The sequence below is a fragment of the Diadema setosum genome, chromosome 6 (assembly GCF_964275005.1).
Source record: "Diadema setosum chromosome 6, eeDiaSeto1, whole genome shotgun sequence".
Classification (NCBI taxonomy): domain Eukaryota; kingdom Metazoa; phylum Echinodermata; class Echinoidea; order Diadematoida; family Diadematidae; genus Diadema; species Diadema setosum.
The window spans coordinates 2,241,261-2,264,362 of record NC_092690.1 but is presented as its reverse complement, the minus strand read 5'-3'; the positions used below and the strand labels follow the sequence as shown (position 1 = coordinate 2,264,362).

At 36.1% G+C, this 23,102-nt stretch overlaps 1 protein-coding gene across 1 annotated transcript; it reads left to right on the top strand.

Moving 5' to 3' along the window:
- The first annotated feature begins 1,472 nt into the window (after positions 1-1,472).
- Positions 1,473-14,872, top strand: LOC140230137 (uncharacterized). The gene is made up of 8 exons (XM_072310330.1): positions 1,473-1,494; positions 2,959-3,174; positions 3,401-3,478; positions 6,151-6,435; positions 7,003-7,224; positions 8,432-8,450; positions 9,652-9,886; positions 14,303-14,872. The coding sequence occupies exons 1-8, from the start codon at positions 1,473-1,475 to the stop codon at positions 14,870-14,872; spliced, it is 1,647 nt and encodes a 548-aa protein (XP_072166431.1).
- The last annotated feature ends 8,230 nt before the right edge of the window (positions 14,873-23,102 follow it).

Genomic DNA, 23,102 nt, shown 5'->3' with positions numbered 1-23,102 from the left:
GCAGTTTCCCTGAGTTGAGCACGAAGGCTGTCTTCTCGCGCAGAGTCGTCATAGGCAATATGGGAAGTGCTTCATTTGGGTACAACGCACGAAGTAGTTCTCTTTACCATGTTTCAAACCTCGCGGCATATTACAGACTTCCATTTCCTCTGAATCCATTGTCAGATCTTTGCCCTAAGCCAGTGGTAATCTGCATCTCATTTTCAGACCAATGCTCGATTGACATAGGATTTACGCGATGAATCGAATTACTTTTACAGTCTGGTTGTTTGGTTGTGTCACCATTCACAATGCCTGCCTCACTTCTACTCGAGAAGCTCACAAGACTTGTACGTATATGTTTTTCCTATATCAATTTTCACATGTATAACATTTTATTACACAAGCGACAAAAGTTAGCAGGTAATACTGTATGGTGCCAGTTCAAAAATATGCAGGGGGCATTCGCAAAAAAAAAAAAACAAAATTGATGTTTAAGCCTTAACTTTGCATGTTTCCAGCTAGTTGGATACGATTGTCATAGACAACTGCCGTTTTAGCATTTCAACTTTCGATAATGGGGATTGACGTTAAGGACCTTTTCAAATGAACCCAGTCATTTGTGTTTGAAAGAAAAATAGGGTACTTCATACATTTTTGCATCGACTATGGTGGGATTAAATTAAGTCCTATTTCATTTCTACTTAAAAGCAGGTAGGCCTTCTTGAACATCAACTATTGCCAATAATATTAAAGGTAACTGTAGTCTGTTTTAAAGGCTCCGAATACACGAAGGGTTTTCCTTCACACTTTCACATAACGCATGGATTGAAAACGAAGGAAAGCAACTTCATAAAATGTTGGGTCTTGTACGTATTATCTTTATACAAAATCTTCAAACTTCAAACGCTTCTTTTGATTTTTATATACCATTTCATTGAGATTGAGGTAAATGTTACTTCTGTGTATGTTTAATAACCGGAGCAATTTATCAGTCCTTGTTGACATACTTCTAAGATAATAGGAGCACAGATTCCGCTTTAAGCCAAAGTATTTTGAAAAAATTAAAGTGAAATCATGATATAGAATAGAAAGAGAAATTAATAATCGACTGTACTTTTTTCTTCTTACTCTTCATTCTAAGTCAAACATTAAGCACTTGATGGTAAGGAAGTCCTTTTCACTTTTCCAATCTCGTGCAGACTTCACTGTAAACTGTTCGGGGATATCACTGCTGCAAGAGATATTGTGCGATGACACTTGTTTTGCCAACGGCGATAGTTGGGTTTTCCAGGCACCTCGTGGGCGTCGAATTCTTTCTGAAATTGAGTCTGCTAATCACACAGTTATTGGATTTCAATTTCTTGATGAACTATCTAACAAAACGTTTCTGAATGTGATCATAAACCACGAGAAGTCATCCCCCATTCTATCACAGGCCCATCAGGTATCTTTACAAATAACATATACATATCCACCCAGTGAAGTTCAAGATGAGAGTTAAGTGCTACGACGGTAAGTAGCAATGCTGTCTATACGACTTTGAATACCATTGCTCTACATATACAAAAGTTAAGATTTAAAGATTTTTGCTCTCTTCATTGAAAAAAAAAAATATGGCATTGAGTGGATGTGGAATTTTTTTCATTTTTTTTTTCCAAAGCCGTGACAATAACACTCAATTATAATGTTGAAAGAAATCGTTGACGCATAGAAATAACGTATATTTCAGGTCAAACAAACATGACAAAAATCTACACTTTCGTCATTAGGTTTGTCTTTTAACTCGTTTAACTCGGCTTAAAATAACTTCACTCAGAGATGGTTAAACCACGGATTTACTACACTCATGGACTGTGAATGGAGGTCTTTCTTTGATCCATCATCACCGCCGACACCTGATTATGTGCATCTTCATGTACATTCAGATGTTTGGATAATAACGATTGTTTAATCGTGCATCGTCACTGACAAAAGAACAGTTCCCATCATTTCGGACTTATTTGGCTGAGGTACCTTCTCAGACTCACCTGCCTTTGAATTAACACATATGGCGGGGAGCAGCAAACTTCAAAACATAACAAGCTGTCACAAAATTGTACCTGAAGCAATGTGCGAAAATTGGAAGAAATAGATTATCATTCACGTTCAGCTTGCCAAAATTATTTGCTTTCTCTCTTAAAGTACATGCATTTTACAAATGAAATTGCTTGAGCAATGTTTTTCCAATCTATACTATAACACAACATGCATTTGTCTTGATTTAAGAGAGTTATTACCTCCTGTGCATATTGCTTATAGATTTCTCAAAGCGCCGTCTTGTCTTTGTCTAGGCTGGCTGTCGGTGGTAATGATGAGATCAAAGCAGGAAAGCATGCTTAAAATGTTATTGTGACGCTTTTGACAGAAACAGGTTCAATGAAAGTCCATGTGTAGTAGGTACATGATTTAAAAATGGCTTGACTTTTAAGATTTATACATTACTACTCCAAATATAAAAACGTAAACAGTGAGCTTATCAATGAAGATTTAACGTTCTGTTTGTTTGACTTAACTCTGCTAATCACTGGTCATCCTGAACAAAGTTTCATTCCGTTTTATCGTCTTTCCTTTATGGAATGTTAGTGGAAACAAGCCATGAGGAAATGCTACCATTGTGTCACCCTTCATTGTGTGTGAAACATTACGGACCTTTGGTAATCCATCGTTTGACCATTGTAAAAAAAAAATAATCATATTGACCTAAAATTTCGTACACATGAACAGCATTTAATTGATATTGTGTCATAATAGTTGAAAACTTGTTGCAATGGGTGAATAGGCAGAGTGAAAAAAATACTTTCATAACAAGTTGTTTTTAATTCAGAAAAGAAGGCCCCTCCCTCTTCCCTCCAGCTTCCTCTCGCCTCTCCCTCTCTCTCTCTCTCTCTCTCTCTTTCACTGTCTCTCTCCGCAAGTATGTAAATTCTCATTTCTAAGAAATATCATCGATGGAGCTGGTTAATGGACCTTCACCTCAGGAAGGGTTAGTAGTCCTCGATCCAGACACATATTTGTGCCCCGAAGGATTTAACGACAGAGCTGCTGAATTGATCTGCGGAAGGCTGGGCTTTCCAGCGGTTCAGCAGTATTGGAAAGAGACTCTGCCTAGCACTGTGGCAAGGAACGGGCTTATACAGCTATCGTGTGCTGACGGTGAGTGCAAATATACTTGAAAGCAAAATGAAATACGAAATGTGCAGTGTTGATATACAGTGCATCATATCGGTCCTACCAATCGACTGAATAAAAGAGCAAAGAAGATGTATGGGGAAAGCATCTGAATGTAAGTTTACGCATTGCTTTTGTTTCCATTCGGTTTCTTTCCTGAAAAAACGTAGTAACATTACATTTTTTTTTTCTTCATAAAATCGATGACCAGGAGACGTATGCCTCATGGAGTGTTCATTGCATACGTCTGGATGCCCTTCCAACCAGGGTGTTAAACTAAAATGTCGAGGTAAGACTTTGCCTGTAATAGTAGAGTATAATCTATGCTGGAGAATTCGGTGTTTGTCATATCAACATTTCGAAAGACAGAACTAATCATAAATAATGTGTTTTTAAAAAATTTTGACGTTTGTTTTTTGTCTTAAGTACGTTTTCTCTTGTTTCCATCAGTGGGTTCTTGTAACGTATTTATAAAAACCCCATAACAGAAATTTTGACAGTCAGCGGTAATTTTGTATCTTTGACTGTATCATGAGGTGATTATTTGTTTAGAATATTATTCTATCAATTTTGAGCTAAATGTGATTTTTTTCCGCCATCATTAATCGTAACATTCAGTAGTGGATTCCCCTTTTGTTCCATGCAAAATAAATTATATCTTTAGAGCACTTCAAAAGACCTTTCATCACCAAGCTTCCTCCTTTACCTTGCCCTGTGCCTGTTTAATAGCATTTCCACATCTTTTTTTTATAAGATTTTTATGTTAATTTGCGTAGGTTCAAATATGTACTTTTGAAAAGTATGTAACAACAAAGTCCTCTTGAAAGGGTGACGTTGATTAATTCCCCATCAGTATCCGTCTGTAAATATGCACTACGTCCATTCGGCTGATGTGTCATTATTGGTGTTTCCTGAAAGAGAGTCTAGTTTTTCTTTCTAAACTCTTAAGTTTGGAAGCATAACATGGAAAGTAAGTAGTGTTTCAAACAGTTTCTGTAGACCCGTTTATTTCTGTTTCTACTTGGTCCTTCTCCATTCTCAACCCATGGTGTCCATTAAAATATAAACAACAAGCAACACACACAGAAAATCTTAGTTACTAGTAACTTTGATTCTTTGAAATTTAAAGAAAGTCATTTATGAATGAAAACAAGTTTTCGGTTAAAGTGATAATTCCTTCATTTTAAATTCCGTTTGTTACACACAAAATTGAGTGTGTGTCATTTTGCCTGCGTAGATCCTACACTTCAAAGCCCCCTTTCGCAAAACTTTGCTGTTCCGTTGTGTTTGCTTTTCTAAATGAGCTAAAGACATCCGACCTTGATGAACAATATTGCTGTTTTGAAACTGAAAGTCTCCTCTTTCAGAATCTGAACTTAGCTAAGAACTGTTACCTGGCTACTTTTGTTGGTTTTGCGGTCCAAGGCCACAGATAATATGGGCATGCATGTGCATGCATTTGTGTTTTTGTTTATATACTGCAATACTGTAATAGGTGGCTTTTGTATATGGAGTGTATCTGAATCACCTTACAGTTGGAATTATTCATATTCGGTAGTAAGTGAGGACAGGAGGATGAGCTTATTGGTTCCCACTTGTCTCTTGTTGATTTGAAGTACTACAATTGTATTTTGAAGGTATGTGGAAAGAAAATATGAGACAGAGAGGTTAGCACTGAAAAATCCCACTCATTTCACACCTTTTTAAAGAAGTAATCCCTCACACCCACTCAGGCGTTCAACCATACGATGCACATGGTAAATGCCAGTTCCAGATTCTTAGAGATACCCCGTTTAAGGAAGGGAAGGAGTAAGGCTTTTGACTCCCTCTCACGGGCTTTTAGAAGGGAAACCAGCAAAATTACCCCTTTTGGAAGTTTTTGGACGGGAAGCTAGCAAACAACATGACGTATGTGCAGTGCATGTGGCCGAAATATCCTGAGAAGAAAAGGACGGCCCGGCATGCTTTGCAGCAGCAAAACACGTCGTCAGTCATGTCAGTATAAGCACATTCGGGAGATCGGGCAAACATCAAGCCCCACCACCCCATTTCGATTTTTTCGGGGATTTGAAACCAATTCTATTCGGAACCCTATTTTAGGGTTATTTGGGAAAGTTTTGAAATTTACCCCTAATTAAAGATATTTCGGGAACAAATACTAAAAGACCCATATTTCAACGATTTTCGGTATTTTACCCCAGATATGAGCCCCTAAAGTATACCCCTTTCCCGAAAAAAAAAAAAAATGAGAATGCACATGCGGTACATAGTCATTATGGCAACCGGGGGGGGGGGGGGGTACAAGTGAAAGGTGCAAGTAAAAACTGGTCAGTTTACAGGAACTAAAGTTCAGCATGTGGCTGCATGCTTCTGACAGCCGGGAAGGCAGCCACCTGGAAAGAGGTGAGGGAAGCGGAAGATGAGTTGACAGCTGCATATGGAAGTCGATTTCAGATTCTCAAGGTAGTGTATAGAAGGAATACTTGTATGCATCCATGGAAGCATCAGGTATGGTGAGCTTGGGGGGGGGGGGGGTCTCATCTATCCCAATGAATAGAGCTGGTGTAATACTATCATGAATTGGAATATAAAATTTTGATTAGCATATCCACAGCTGCTTGTGAAAAGAGACGTGGAGTGGATCAAGGTTCAGAGTAAAGACAAGTTGTGATGAAGATATGCTCCTCCTGTAGTCTCGATTGACGAATCGAGCAGCAGTTTTCAAACAATATAATATGTCTCAATTATTGTCTTTCAAAATGACCATCATTTTCCCGGTCAATGCAAACAAATGGGAATATGATGATTTTTATGACTAAAGTGTATAATCTATTTTGTAAGAGAAAATAAATCTTGAAACAGCTATATTTCTGTTGAACTAATAATCATTTATTCATTATCAAGGTGGTTCATTCCCGGTTGTGCATCATCCTACTGGTTTGTTGTTCTGTGTTCATGTAGAACCTGGATTTCTTGGGTGCTACCAAGGCTCAAACCAAACGCTTCAGTTTTTATTTTCGTACAATGAAAATAAATTTGACGTTCTTTCTGATGACGAGTGCGTGTCTACCTGTAGAAGAAAATCTGGAAACCACGACATTGCTGTTGTACACCTAAAGTCGTGCATTTGTTTCCAGTCAGAATCTTTTGCAAACATAATTTCTGGTGGAAGTTATTCCCACCAATGGATCTGTCCAAGCCAGGATCAACTTGACTCCCATCACCTTTTCTTTTCTGCTTTTAACCGTGAGTGTTCGAAACATAACAACTAAGACTGTCATAAAAAAAAAACCCAAGACAAAACAATACATGAAATTGAAAAAACAAATTAGCGGTAATACACTGGGTTTCTCAGTTTGAGAGTTAGCATCCTACCGGAATCCGATGCAGGAATAGTGATAATCTTGAACTTTCACGTTTGCTGTTTAGGTTATAACTTCTCCTTTACTTCCAGATGTATATATTACGATCTTTTAGCAAATTGTAACTCAGACGTTAATTGCTGATCGTGATTGCAGTAGCTATGATTGCTCAGTAATTGGCAAATACATGTAGGTAGGGAATACTGCAATGTGATCGTGATGTGATCACAATATTTGAAGAAGTGAAACATTTGCTAAAACAAAACAAAAAATCAGCAAAATCTGACACCAACAGCCATTACTAAACAAGCCAAAACAGTTACATCAGGCACCTTCTGAAAGATGACTCAAGTGGTTATTATTTTTTTTTTACTCGACATTATTGTTTAATTTCCTTATTAATAATTCTTGCAGTTTATGAGAAATTCCTGCTTTTCTTCCTCCTTCCTAGTGTCGCTCGGGTTTTGTGATCATCCCGGTCATGTATCTAATGGCCAGTGGGACTCCAATATCACTAAATTTGGGTCCGAAATAACTCTCAACTGTGGCGAAGGTTACGTCATAAATGGCAGCACGACATTGCAGTGTGTAGCGCCACCTGGAAAGTCGACCTACTTCCCGGTTTGGAATGCTACAGTCCCATCTTGTCGAGCAGTCGAAGATCAAGCACACGGTCGGTTGCCGAAGGCTTATACAGCAGCATATCACATGCCAATATAATAACCGGACTTATGTATGGTGCACTAAAAGTAAAGAAATCCGACAGGTGCAAACTATATAGGAAAGAAATAATATATTACTTGGGCTGCAAGCAGTGAGTTTTATAATTTAATCAAAAGTTTCATGAATTGTTTATATGTTGTTGTTTTTTCAAGTCATACATGCCACTATAAATGTCCTGTTTGAATTTGATTAATGTATATGTATATACATTTATCAAATGTTGAAATCATTCAGTTTTAAAAATACATCACCAGGTGCCCTGCATGTTAGGCTTTTTTAAACCCATGTCTTTTTTTGGTATCGTTGTACTATTATTATCATCATTATTATTTTATTATTTTATTGTCATTATTGTTATTATTATTATCATCATCATTATTATTATTGTTACTGTGATTAATCATCTATCATGTGTGTTCGTTTACAGAGAATGAATGGCAAGATGTTCAGATCATCCCAACCCCTAGACAACGTACAGTCTACAAATCTAGTGAGTAATGTTACCAAGATGTAGGCTTATATAACTTCAGTGTAAGGTGGACCTTAAACAATGTTAAATCTCCGTGGGGGTGTTCTTGTTTGATGATTATAGTGATGAGGCTGTAATTAAGATTCCAATGATAATTACGAGGTTTACAAACTTTCAAACTATTTAGAGTGAATAGACATTTAGGCGATTGAGAAAAGAAAGGGAACAAGTATAGTACTGGCTGGTAAGATCGACAACTGTGCTGGGTAAGTTTTTCTGAGAGCGATTTTTTTTTTTTTTAATTTCAGTATCATATCGCATCTTTCACGTGGTCACCTTGATTTCACCGCTTAATTGAAATAATTTATATAAAATGTGTAACAGGGCTCACCTGGAAAGAACACCCCTGGGCTCTGAATGTGACTTTCCTGTTTACTTTGTTCAAACTAAAACTGAATAAATGACTAAATGAATAAATTACTTTAAAATCTTTACGTCTGTACAGTTCGAATTCCCCCCCCCCCCAAAAAAAAAAGAAACATAGAAAATCGCCAACACCTGACCTACCCAATTCATCTCGTTATCAGCAATACTAATAAAACTGACGTCGTACAATTGTGACAAGTAGTGACATGACACTGTATTTGTTTGTCTGTTTGTTTGTTTGTTTGTTTTTGTTAATCTCCAGGCAAGAAGGTGGATACTTTGTCAGTGATTGTAAGGTTTTTGAAGAAGGCAGGAATCGTTGTAATCATGTTTCATTCCACAACACCTCTCTTAGTACCTATCTTGGAGCTACAATTTTCTTTCTTTTTCTTAACTTCCTTTTAAACAAAAGGCGAAAAACAGCCTACTCACCAGTTACTGACGACTGTACCAGAGACGATGGCCACTTCTTCTCCAAGTGAGTTTGGTGTAAAATAACTCTTCTTTCTGTTAATCAAATGCAACTTAAATGCACTTGTCTACCCTCTGCTAGTGCTTATCTAATGCATGATTTACTGCTAAAATCATACACACATATTCCCACCCTAAAGCTTTATAATTCCCTTCCCTTTGTAAGTATAAAGAGGGAAAACATAAAAAAAAGAACGCATCGGTATAGAAATCGTATACGACTTTTGTGAATGTCTACTGCCATAACAATTTGCATTTTCTTTCTCTATTGAAAAGGTCTCAAGATGAAAAATAGTACAATGATTTACCTATTTGGGGCTCTTTCGAGTGCTGCTGTCGCGCTTCTTGTCATTGTACCCATTCTGTGTAAAAGGTGAGTCTTTTTAAGTTTCACTTTCTTTATTTCACCAAAGCAAGGAACTTTAAATTAAACACACACACACACACACACACACACTTATAAGGACATCGACATCAGAACACGATTTCAAACTTATCAGTTAAACAATAAAAAAGTAGCCAAAAAGAATGACAAATACAACTTGTACGTACATATGTGTACAGGTGCTGTGGTCGACACCAGCCTGAAAGGAAATATCCCTTATTTAGGGCTGAACTATAAAATGCTCATTCAATTTCAAATATTTTGTGTCCTTAAGGGCATGTAAAACGGGCACGTTTTGATGATGTGCTTGATTATTCATTGTTCCAAAATGCACAAATTCCTCATGTCTCCGATATATACATTCAGATGAACAGAATCATATTCAAACACACTTTCATACCCTATATCTCCAATACTGACACATAGAGATGTAGTGCGTGATAGAAGCGACTGGAAAGTGAAAGTCACGAAATGTTATTGCACGATTAAAATAGTGTGTTATATGTACTTTATAACTTAATCTTATTTTATCTAATGTAGCATGATGCACAGTAAATATCTCAAGGAATTTGACAATAATTATGTTTTGATTTCTAGTATTTTTCTTCATTATTCATGCATAATAGACTTGGGGTCCTGGAAGCTTCAAGTCAGTCCAAAGGTGACTCCGATGAAAGGCGATTGCAAATGAGTCCTACAGGCACGTCAACCCGCATCAAACCTGGTACAAGAGATCATGTTACTTCATCAGACTCTACCAGTATTGATCCTTATGCAGTGGGTCCCTCATTGCCTCAATTCTCGGGCAACGAATTCGGCGGTGTTACGACAACACAAGACATTTACCAGAACATATCGCAGGTAAAACAGTAAATTCACGTCTCCTAGATTCCAGAATCCACACACCTCCCGAATTTGAAACGTACATATGCAACCCTCCATTTCATGACACCAAGAACCAAGAATATTTCGCGTCACTTTTCACATAAAAATTGAGTTGCTTCCGTGACAAGCGATTCATTGCGTTTGATGGCGTGGCTACGTGTAAAAAAGTGAAACTACTCGATACAATAAGTACGTTGTAAGTACTTCACATAAAATTATATCCAGGGGATTGTGAAAGTCGAAAATAATCATTGGTTATTTAAAAGATTGATTAAAGTTTCAATGAAGTTTTAAACACGGAAAATATTTGTGCTCAATGATGTCCAAGGGTCAGACGTAGATAAAGAGTGTAATATGTTACTTTTGAAATAACAGAGGGTATCCAGTAAAGAATCGAACGTTTGTTCTTCCTTAACCCTATAAAGCCCAAGCGGGGGGGGGGGGGGGGGGGCACATTGTGCCCCCACCAGATTTTCATTCGCCACTCCTTCGCCCTTAATCCAATCTTCACCAAATTTGGTGACTTTTCCTAAAATCTTATTCCAAACATTTTGATATATAATTTAGCTATATTTGATATTGCTGGTTGCCATGGCAACCATAAACTGACAACCATGTCAGTCAGATTTTGCGTATTTTTCTGTTGCAATTCCAATTAACAATATTATAATGTATGAAATAGGCATTTCTTGGCTGAAATTTGCCGAAGAAGCAAAATGTAAAGTAATTATGGCCCTGAAATGTTTTTCCTATTATTTCCTTTGTTTTTCTATGACAACGGCATAAAACAATAGACATAATAGAGATACTTGAAGATAACAGTATTATTCCAAAGATTGCTGTTCTATTTTGTGTCATTTTGATTCATTCACCCACATTATACCTCTAATATCATTTGTTTATCACACTATCAATCTGCAAACTTAAAATTCCAATATTATGGGAATACGAAATATGATAACTATGCATGTACCTATCCCAAACAATACATCATAGGTCTTATAACGTATTTCTTTATTTTGTTATGAATAGCGCCCCCATGTGGTGACCTTGAGAAATTTCAACCGTAACAAAAAATGAGCTTTGACTTAAACATCATTTGTGGCAAATATTAAAAATATTGGTCCATGATCAGACATATAAACTGGGGATAAAGAAATTATACAGAAGTATAGAGAGTATGAGTTGCTCTACCCATGTGCCAAATATGACAATGAAACATCAAACAATAACAAAGTTATATAGGGGGCACAATGTGCCCCCCTTGGGCCTGGGAAGGGTCAAAATAGCTTGGGCTTTATAGGGTTAAGATTCGTAAATCCGAAAATAAAAGTAAAGTTTGTTGCTCCGAATGCCCGATAATCCAAAAATGAAACTAGACTCGGAATTTGTCAAGACTGACAAATTAGGTGATCCGATTTTTTTTGTAATCAATGATTCGAGTCCTGATCGCAATAGGCATGACCATATAGGTTTCATCTGTGTTTAGAGACATTGGCTGTGTGATATTTGGATTCTCATTTAGAAAAGAGAGTCAGGTCTACCATCTTTGGTACCAAATTCGGTATAAACCAGGGAGGTACCTCCCTGGTATAAACTATAACGAAGATACAGAATGAAGTACATTTGACCATTGACCCAACTTTGCACAGACAAGATGGCATCTGAGCAAAAAGTGGTTATTTTGTGAAATGATTCTTGTAACATGGTCTTTGCGTGTGCAAAATATGGGAAAGATAGGACATGTATTCACCAAGATAAAGGTTGAAACATTTATGACCTTTGACCCTAATTTACATACCCAAGATGGTGTCTGATCAAGTAGTTGTTATTTTATGAAATATGTACCTGACATAAACTAAACATGTGCAAAATATGGGGGTGATAGGGGCTGTTTTTCTTGAGTTATTGCAAAGAAAGTTGCAGAAAGAAAGAAATATCTCAATACATCGAAGATAAGTTTGATTTCAACCAAGTTTTTTGACGTGATCTCGGCGTCGTATGAAAAGATGGAGCGACGATAGCCCAAAGTCTCAGCTACAACATATTAAAATCTGGGAGAAATTCACCGAAGAGTAAGTGAGCTAGTGCTCGATAAAGACCGTCATGTCAATTTTCATTTCCAGAAAAATTCCCTCCCATAGAGATAACACGTAAACTCAGGGGTTGAATTTGACAAGGTTACATTATATCCATTTTCACGAGGTGAAGACATCATCCGATTAAAACTTTGATGAACAAAACTTAAAGGGTATTACATTGGCTACAACATACTAAATCCTGGAAGAAATTCACCGAAGGGTAAGTGAGCTAGTCGTCGATAAAGACAATCATGTCAATTTTCACATCTAGAAAAATTCCCTCCCATAGAGATAACACGTCATAACGAAGATACAGGAAGAAGTACATATGACCTTTGACCCCACTTTGCACAGACAAGATGGCATCTGAGCAAAAAGTGGTTATTTTGTGAAATGATCCTTGTAACATGGTCTTTACGTGTGCAAAATATGGTAAAGATAGGACATGTATTCACCAAGATACAGGATAAAACATGTATGACCTTTGACCCTAATTTACATACCCAAGATGGTGTCTGATCAAGTAGTTGTTATTTTGTGAAATAATGTACGTGACGTGAACTAAACATGTGCAAAATATGGTGGTGATAGCGTATGTTTGTCTTGAGTTATTGCAAAGAAAGTTGCAGAAACAGAGACATATTTCAATACATCGAAGATAAGCTTTAATTTCAACCAAGTTTTTCAACGTGATGCCGACTCCGTCTGAAAAAAACGAAGGCACACTCCCGATAGCCCAAAGTCTCAGCTACCACATACTAAAATATGGGAGAAATTCACCGAAGCATAAGTGAGCTAGTGCTCGATAAAGATAGTCATGTCAGTTTTCATTTCCAGAAAAACTGCACTCCCATAGAGATAACACGTAAACTGGTCAAATTTGACAATGTTACTTTTAATCCCTTTTTACGAGGTGATGCCGTCATCCAATCAAAATGTTGTTAATATATGACTGAAAGACCATTTAATAAGCTACAACACAATGAAATTTGGACGAAAATTAGCAAAAGAAAAAATGAGATACACTTGAGTGAACTTAAAATTTGATTACGTGTTTTTTATTAAGAAATTTGATATCTTTTCATCAATTTTCCAGCATTGCCAACCCATGAAATGACATGTACAACTCATCAGCTTTCAGAATATGTAAAGTAAATGGGGGATCACCGTCCATCTTGACGAGTAAAATTGGATTCAAAATTGGCGGTTTTTTGGCATTGTTGCACTGTATATTGCCATTGACGCGCGCGCGGAATTTCAACTTTGACGGGCCCGTGTGACGTCATATTGAGTGGGATTGACTTGAAACTTGGTAGAAATATTCCTTGACATTTCAGGCATCCGATCAGTGTGAAAAAACGGAAAGTTTCAATTGCATATGAGCTGTGCGTGCGTATATGTGCGCGCGCGTACGCGTCCGTCAGATTTTTTCAATTTTTCAAAAAATGCTCCAAATGGTCTGAAACGTGTGCAAAAAAAAATTTGAGCTCGATTGAGCGTACAAATATTTCAACGCACGCGTACGCGCACGTTTTAAGGGAAAATATGAATTCTGAAAATATGAGTAGAATGCGCATAATTTGAAATATATGTGACGTAAATTTCATCGAAAAATTCCATTCCATTAATGAAATATGATTGAGAATGTGTTTTCATATAATGACGTCATAGTGACGTCACGGTCGACTGATCACTTTGATTTTAGTTCGATTGCCATCTTTGGGACATGATACATATATGGTTTGATTTTGACATTGATAGGAAGAGGACTTTCTGAGCTAATCCATACACAACTTTTGCGGAGAAAGAAGAAGAAAAAGAAGAAGAACAAAGAATCAGTACAGATACAGAAGGTGATCCGAGAGGATACTCGGATCACCTAATAAGGTTTGTTGTTTCAAAGGTCCGATAATCTGAAAGCGAAATATGGTTTGTTATTCAGAAGGTTCGTAAGTACTCACCTTCTTTTTATTTTTTTTTTTTTTTTTGTAAAGAATAGCAAACCTTCGTAACAACGTCACTTAATCTTCCGATTAACGAAACTTTTTTTTTTCGGATTAACGAACCCCTAGGTATAGAAAATTTGCGTGTTTCGGAATGACGAACATTCGGAATAACAAACTTTATTTCATTTTCGGATTAACGAATCTTCGGAATAACGAACATCACCCTCAGCTACGGCATCGGTATATGAACATTGTCAAGAGACATCTCAGGTAAATAATAATTAGTAATCATGACAATTAATGCGCATAGTTATCCCAATGCACTATTTCAAGATTTTCCTTAATTCTTCATTATGTCTTTAAAGAGCTATATTCATGAAACAGAGGAGAGCAGCGAGAGAGATGATAGAAGTTCAGCGGACACCAGGTCAAGACCCTCTCATGACGTCATACAACGAGATGGTAAAGGCGTTGCTCAGAAAGCAACGAACAAGAAAGGACTCTACATGGACATGTCAGGTGCTGTGAAGAAGCTGCGGAGGAGGAGCTTTACATTCGTTCAATCCAGGGACACCAGTGGAGAATGGGATGAAGAGGACATGGATGAACATGGCTACATTCTTGACGATGTCAATCTGCCCAAAGGTACGAGATGCCAACCTCGAACTAGACGAGCCACGATGGAATCTTTTGACAACGACAATGCCCCATCCTCCGGTAGCCCAACCCGCGTAGAATTATCTGTTCACCCAATAGCTGTGAATGACGCTGGTAAATCTTGGAACTTTCAATCGTCTATCTACCAGGAAATTCCCTCAACTTTCTTCCAGTCATCACCATCCATTCCTGAAACACAATATGCCAACCTTAAATACAGAAATATCGATAAAGATTATAAAATTGGCCCTTTAGTGCTAGACCTGAATGACCCTTAATATACCGAATGGACATATTCAAATTTGCCAAGAGATGAATGTGAGGTAGATGAAAATGACTATCTTGTCCTTGAAGCGAATAGTGGCGGAAACATCGTGTTGTTTTTTTTTTTTTGAATTGTTGGCAAAAATAAAAGTGTTCCCAACCAGCAGACCAGAACATCTGTTTGATAACAACATTTCCACTGGAACAGACTTTCATATGTCACAGAATTCTTTCGGCACGTCAATTCAGTAATATAACCCCGTGTACCAGGAGTTTAAAGATACTGAAATAATAGTTTCGTTTGATGGTTAACAACAATGGAAAGGCAATATACAGATATGCAACAAAAGCAGGACTGCGCTGAATATTAATACCCCACGCTACCATGGGTTGATCTGTGTTCGAAAAAGTGTTGAAAATGAATTACGCAGAAGATGAGCCAATAGGCCCAATGTTCACTCTTTTTCTTTGGTGGAATCCCCTATGAATGATTGGCCATAGAACATGTATGCGTCTTGATAAATGGGGATCAGTAGCAAAAGAACATTAGCAGCAGATGCAGAAGCAATAAAAGCAGCAGCATCTTAACAATATCCAATAATAAAACGTGAGTAATCACTGCATGTTAATAACTATACACGAACGAGCATATATAGGTCAACTTAAGTCACTCTCATCTTCGCCACACCTTCCTTTTCACGTTGAGCGAGTGTTAAGAACACTCACGGTTATGGAAAGCAGTAGCCGGAAACGTAGAAAACATGAATCAATAAATAAAAGATAGCGCATGCAAATGGGGAAAGGAAAATATCAGGTACTCGCCAAAACAAGAGCATCAGAAAAAAAGAAAAAAAAAACAAAGAAAAATGATATTCTCTTAATCGTAACTGGATACCAAATGCAACCACGCAGTACCCTGCAATTGGAATAGCTATACAATAGAGCAAATGCATCTTCGAGTGCACTTAAAAGGAAAATTCTATACTCTTTGTTTTAGTATTCAAACTGTAGATCCAAATAGTTAACGATGAACGTTTCCTGAACACCTTTTACACAAAAATACAAAATAGTAAAAGTGATATTCAACATATCTCAGTAGAGCTACACATTCAATGAAACCATGTTGTCAGTACTGCATCATTTTTCATTTGATTTGTATAAGAAGTTTGTGAAATTTTCTCGATTTTCACTTAATAGATTCGCTTTAAAGAAAGGTAAGACCTAAGAGTGTTAAGTTTATAAGTGATTCAGTTGAATAACTCATAATTTGGATCAATTCTTTTTAGGGTTATCATGGTTAAAGTTGTAGAAGACAGTTGGATATGGGCGATCCTGGAGAGGACAGATAAATTTATATATACACTAAGAAAATATTAGTATATATTGTTAATTGTATGATATCATTGTTTATTTAAGGCACTAAATAACAATATTGTACATTTCAGCACATGATTGATGCTAACAATTACGTACCACACATTATTTTGTTCATCTTTGTTAGTGAAATGGAGGTAGTTGCCGATGCAAACTTTGCGTAACAGTGTATCTAGTTTTGCATTAAAAATGTTCTCTTTAAGTACCAAGTTCTAAGGATTTTACTAATAACATACAATGTTTGCGTCAGGATGCCATGAAGCTGCATTGATTTCAATGCAGCCAGACGGCAGACGAAGTTTGGTCATGAACTTCAAAAAACTATGACAAAATAGGCAAGACCGAGCATCCTAAATATCACCATCATTGAAATGACGCATACTAACTGCAATGATAGTTATCGTAGAACGAAGCATAGTATCATAAGCAAGTAGTACAAGTAGTACAAAAACAAAACAAAAGAAAAACATGTAGCAAGAAGTTCGTTTAGTAACATGGAATTGTAATATGAGTATCTTACCGTATTGGTTTTCTGAATAATGCTCATTTCTACTGATATCATCACTCTAGTCATCCATGACACTTTTAGAAAATGAAAAAAAAAAAGAATGTGCTTCAATCAAGTTGCAATAAAACGATTTTTTTTTTTTTTGGTAATAAACTGTGCAATGGAGCTTTTGATGAACTACAGTATACATTTAGGAAAAGACATTGTTAATTGTAACCAGACAGGATTTCTGGTGAACTTGTATGTCAAACCCATGGGGTACATACTTGGAAAATTAAATTAGGAACATTTTATCATGCTTTGGTTAAAAGGAAGAGAGGTAGTGCACTTATGACGGCACTTTGTTACAGTATGCAACAGTTGTAATGACTTCAAAACATGAATTAAAAAAAAGTGTTGACTCAATAAGTGAGAGAGAGAGAGAGAGAGAGAGAGAAAAGATATATATGCAGAGTTTAAATGTAAAGACATAAATACCCATTCTTATGAATCTTAAAACATTCTTTCTTAAATTGATGATTGCTACATCTCCACTAGTATTTGATTTGGTTCTTCTTTTTTTTTCTGCATTATCACTTGTACACACATTGTTAACAGTATATATGTGACCGAGCATCACAGCACGAACAAAAAGTAGCACGCAGTGATTTTGTGTGAGGACTGAAAATAGATCAAACGGGTTAACCTAGCCACTCTTGACTTTTTTCATATTTTCTGAAAGAGCAAGTCTTCTCCTACATTATGCCAAAATTTGGGACAATAAAGCCAACAGGAAAGTGTGGGTTTTATTTTAGCAGTTTATCTCGAACGCTTTTGTTTAGAATAGTGTGATAAGCTGTGTCTTTTCAGTCCCCTTTTCATTTCCTAAAAACTCTGTACACACTCTTCATTTTCAGCTCAATTAACTTTAAAAAGCAAAAAGCTACTGCTTTGAAAGTTGATAAAGCATGTCCAATTTCAATCTAATCTAATAATCCCTTCATTGTTGTTACTCCGGTGGTTTACACCCTGTTTTTGTCCTATTCATCGCACAGCTAGCACGGCGTGATAAAGATTAAGCGCTTGAATAGACGCTGTGCTTCAGAGCCTCTTTTCTTAGTTCACACTTTCCTGAGTGTGGGCTTTCTTTCTAATAGTTAGATAGGCAAGGAGAGTCCATTTGATTTGAATTATATATCATTTCAAAGCTTAACGTCTCCTCTTTTGGAATGTGCTGTTAACTAAAAATCCATATCTGGCGACTTTTTTTTTGGGGGGGGGGGGGTTGTGATGCATGGTCATTTATATATATATAGAAATATATAATATATATATACATATATATATATATGTATATATATATATATGTATATATATATATGTATATATATATATATATATATATATATATATATATATATATATATATATTATATAATATATAGGCGTACCTGTGTTTTGGTGCCTTGTCTGCTACCGGCGGTTTCACGCTGTCGCGATCCTCAGGCAGACTGACAAAGTGGTGTGTTTCTGTGCTCATGTGGCGCGGTGGATCGGTTTCACGCATGGATGATTTTTCTTTTCCGGTGTCTGCATTTGGATATGAGCTCGGACCTTTTATTGAGTGCGTTTTTGTTTCGGATGATGATGGCCTTCTCATCGAGGCAGAGGTTGCTTTTCACTTTCACAAAGAAGAGCAATTTTCAATCCTCAACAAACTACATATTCCCGACGGATATATACCAAACGGATATATATATATATATATATATATATATATATATATATATATGTATAATATATATATATGTATATATGTAATATATATATATATATATACAATATATATATATATATACATGATATTTATACATACACTATAACTCATATATACAAACATATATATACATATACATATACATACATATAATATATAACTCATATATTATACACGCGCGCGCGCGGAAGTGGGAATGATCGATTTGGACTCACCTTCTCCATAATGGCTCATACAGAAACAAAATGATTGCTCACCATTAAAACTTTGAAATCCCCGGAGGCATGAGGATGCATAGTGGTCAGTTGCAGATGTTTTTTACAAACTTTCATCAGAGGGAGAGTTTATAATTTGATTATGCAGTCAAAAAGGCAAGATACGCCTTCAAATCTTTATTGCTTATAACTGTTAATCTTCTAGTCATGAATACCGTTTCATTCCTTATGCGAAGATAAAGTACCGATCCATCAGATGAACACAGAAACAAAGAATTTTTATTTAACAGCAAAGATACTTTACACGACACTACCTTTCTCTTCTTTTGATTTGAAAAGGTGAAATGCAATCACTATGGTTTTGATATCATTCATTTCTTTAATAGCAATTCGTCTTTATAATAACGATTACTTGTAACGCGCAATTATTGGTTTCCGGAAAGAAAAGAAGCGATACGGTTAAATCCCTACAATCTTAATATCGATCCTAATTTCAGTTTATATCACGGTATTGGTCTTGCCATCAAAACTACAGTCACGTTTTTACTCAAAGACCAGAATTAATTTTTTTTTTAAAGATTTCTCGGCCTTATCTATGATAGAAAATAGAGGTAACTGACAACAACAACAACTACAAAAACAAAAAAGAAAACAACAGACAAATTCTTTCGATTTTGCATAAAATATACACGTGTTGGCATCTGTTTAGCGAAGGAACTGTTCACTTTATAAAGTTCACGCGCTCATGAAGTGCCAATGAGTGTCTGACACCTATATTGGGTCGAAGTAGACTGTGCGATATGGATCACCATAATTCGATTCATTTCAATTTTAAACACCCCTTAAAAATGCACAAACATAGACATATGAAGAGTTTGTTCGCAAAAACCGATAAGTCCTTTTTTGAGGAATTTGAAGTACGGTCTCTGTCATAAAGTACAAAATGATACCTTTTAAATGATATATTGGTCACTACGTATAAAGGTATATTTTTGAAGTTATGGTCAAAAGAAGCAAAATTTTTCTTATTATTCTCTTTATTTTTCTGGACCTTTGATCGCAAATATCTCAATTTGGCAAATATGGACTTATCGGTTTTTGCAAACAAACTCTTCATATGTATAATAGAAGTATGTACGGAACATAACACAGCACTATACACAAAACAAAACACAAACAGTACAAGGATTGTTACAATAAAGTATAAATTGTTACAATAAAGTATAAATAAGAGTGAAAACTGCAGCAGATGTGAGGGAATGACAAAGGCCATTGGCCTGTAAGAGATCAAACCCTTGGTGGACTGCATCTTACAAGTTTTCATTCTAAAAATTGTGTTTCTTAAGTTATAGAGGCCAAATACACGTAAATGAAATGGAGCGGGACAGTCGGGCAAAATGGAAAAAAAAAAACATTGTTGTCGACCTACAAATTTGTAGGAAGACAGCACTGTAATGGCAAGAATAAAAAAAAAAACACTGACAAAGATTTATTGATAATGAACTCAGAAAACAAATACAAACAAGCTAAAGAGTTACAACAATAACAAACAATACATGAACGAACAAAAGGCAATCTGTGAAACGTATATGCATATAATCTTACAGTTTGAATATTGCATATTATTCTTTCTGTAATAATGTGACTGTCGTAAGGACATGCGAACTTACATTTGTGAAACTGACTTTACCTTTAGTGAAGCAGCTAGCTAATGGTATCGAAAGTCTTTTAGGTGCTGTTTTCAGCGTCAGCGATCAGTGTTGAAATAAAGGGAAGAAAGCGTTGATAAGGGTAGTCGGCTCTTAGGTTCGTTTCCTCGCTGAAAACAAATAAACAAATAAATAAACAAACAAGCAAACTATCCTCTTTCCCCTAAAAAGTCATCTTGGCTTCTGATTGCCGTAAACTATAATACTGGCTTCAGATAGGGAAGGGTATGCAAATCGTATGCACAGATCAACCATAGTAATAAGTAGAAGTAAATGTACTGGATGCTGCTCTTTCGGCACGATTATGTTTTTCTTTTCCACTATTTTTCTTTCTTTAAAGTTAGAAATATCAATCAAACGTTTCAAAGTTAGAAATTACAAAAACATCTCATATTTTGTAATTCGATAATGCGTATTTATATCCATAAAAAGTTCATACTGACTAAGAGTATGAACAAATAGCCTAAATTATGTGCCACTACATTCTTAATAACCATGAAGGAATGGTTATATGATATAATGCATTATTTTTTTTTTTTCATGTACTTCACAATTGTGAAGCTCATCATAGCTTATCATTGCATTTGATGAATGTGAATCTTGATTCTTTGATTTGGCATATTTTAGATAGTAAGTTTTTGCAATTATCAATAGATATCAATCGAAGTACTAGTGGTTTTGTACGACAAATACTTGAAAATAATAGCTGTACGAAGGAAGACCTTACTTATAAAACAAACAAAACGCTTTCAGAAATCCCAGTGGCAAAACACAAATATATTATGCGACCCCCTCCCCCTAGGAATGACCTTAATGAACTGTCATGTGAGATCCAATCTAGAATGAAACCTTTGTACACGTGTATGTACGGATAAATAGAGAGGAAATTCAAGTCTCAAGATAAAACTACGATTGATTTTTGGAAAGAAATAAAGATGAATGAAGTCAAGCAAAACCTAGAAATACAGTGTAAAAGTCGAAGAGAAAAAAAAGTTGCCATAATGGATCCAAGTGTAGTTCAGGATCATACTTTATTAAAGCTGACTGCCACCATCAATGTCGTAAACAAAATGTGTGAAAGCCATTCAAATACTTAAGGCGCCTTTTTTTATCATCACATCATCTACTTTACATACCACTGTAACATAAATCCATTATTTTTTATTTCTTTTTTTTTATATTCATAATGGTACGTTTATACCGTCTTCCCAGCTGCTACGGCAATCACAATAAGGTCACTATCGACAAAATGGGATGGACGTGAGACAACGTGGAAGAACGGTATTAAATGGAAAATTGGGGAGCATTCATCTGCTAGATAATTGGGTCTCTTTATGAGCATGATATAGTTGTACTTAGAGTAACACCTGGCAAGGATTAACCTTTTGTGGAGTTAACGTTAGGATGCAAATAGTACACAGAAGACAAAAATATAGTTATTGCAACTGATTGACAAATCGCCCTACATCTCGACGTAAATGTACCTCGATGTAGGGCAATTTGTCAATCAGTTGCAATGAAAACATCTCGACATAACAATTTCATGAATTTGAATAATTACGCAGTGCCCTCTGCATGCTATAACGAAACGGTCATTTTGTGGACGAAATGACCAATTTTGTAACGAAATATTCCGTGCGACACTTGGCGCCCATGGGTTTTGTCAATGTTTAAACCATGGTTTCATTTGTACCACCTTCGTGAATTCGGGCCAAGGAGTCTCAGTATTTAATTCCTTCTACCCCCCCCCCCCCGTCCATTTCGGTCACTCTCAATTCGATTTCATTCTCTCACACCTTTTACTGTTCCTAGTGACCGCACGTTTGTGTCTTTGTGTTTGTCTTTGTGTTGTTGTTCTGCGCTATTGTGAGCAAGTGTGTGTGTGTATGTTTGTGTGCGTGTGTGTGTGTGTTTGTGAGCGCGTGCGTTATGTTATACTAGTGACATTTTAATAAGTGTATTTAGCGCTGTTTATATGGTTCGTGTTCACTTTGCCTTATGTTGAAAGTTTTATGAAGTGTATCGTAGTAATGTAGGCCTACCACTTGAAGACTTAAAGAATAGTTAAGGTGAATTATCAATCATGTTCGCTATTCAGCAGCCCCTCTATTCTTATTTCAAGCCTCCTTTAAAAACAAACTTATTTCTCTATGTTATTATGTTACATTTAATGCAATATAAATGTACAATGATAAGAAATGGAAATAAAAGTCAAAGAAATAAAAATGAAAATGAAAAATAAGTGTGAAAGGCTACATCTTGATTTTGAAAAAAAGGACGCTTCATTTAAACAGGAAATAAATAACTTAGTTTAAAACTAAATTGTTTTGATTTTCATAACAACGTAAAATTTCAAAATGCCATGACATATTGTGCGTCTATTGGATAAATTATCATTTTATTCATTATATTATCAACAGAATATATATATGGACTGACTTTAAATTGAGCTCTCTTACCTATAGCACCTTAGCAGGTGCGTTTTTTGCACCATCTAGACCAGAAAGGTGCAAAGTTGTACCAGTGAAGGTGCTACAATTGTGTCCCACGTAAAGGTGCAAAGTTGAACCTATTTTTGTTTTATTAGAGTGTAAAATGTAACGAGTACAAACGAAGCAAAATCACTGTAATTTAGAAAACAAAATCATTTTCAGTTCTTCTTAGTTCGAGTACTACACTAAA

Excerpts from the sequence above, each read along its gene's own strand:
- LOC140230137 (XM_072310330.1), top strand. The coding sequence starts at position 1,473 with ATGAGAGTTAAGTGCTACGACG. Across the intron at positions 1,495-2,958 it reads GAGAGTTAAGTGCTACGACG|AAATATCATCGATGGAGCTG; the intron begins GTAAGTAGCAAT and ends CTCATTTCTAAG. Across the intron at positions 3,175-3,400 it reads ACAGCTATCGTGTGCTGACG|GAGACGTATGCCTCATGGAG; the intron begins GTGAGTGCAAAT and ends ATCGATGACCAG.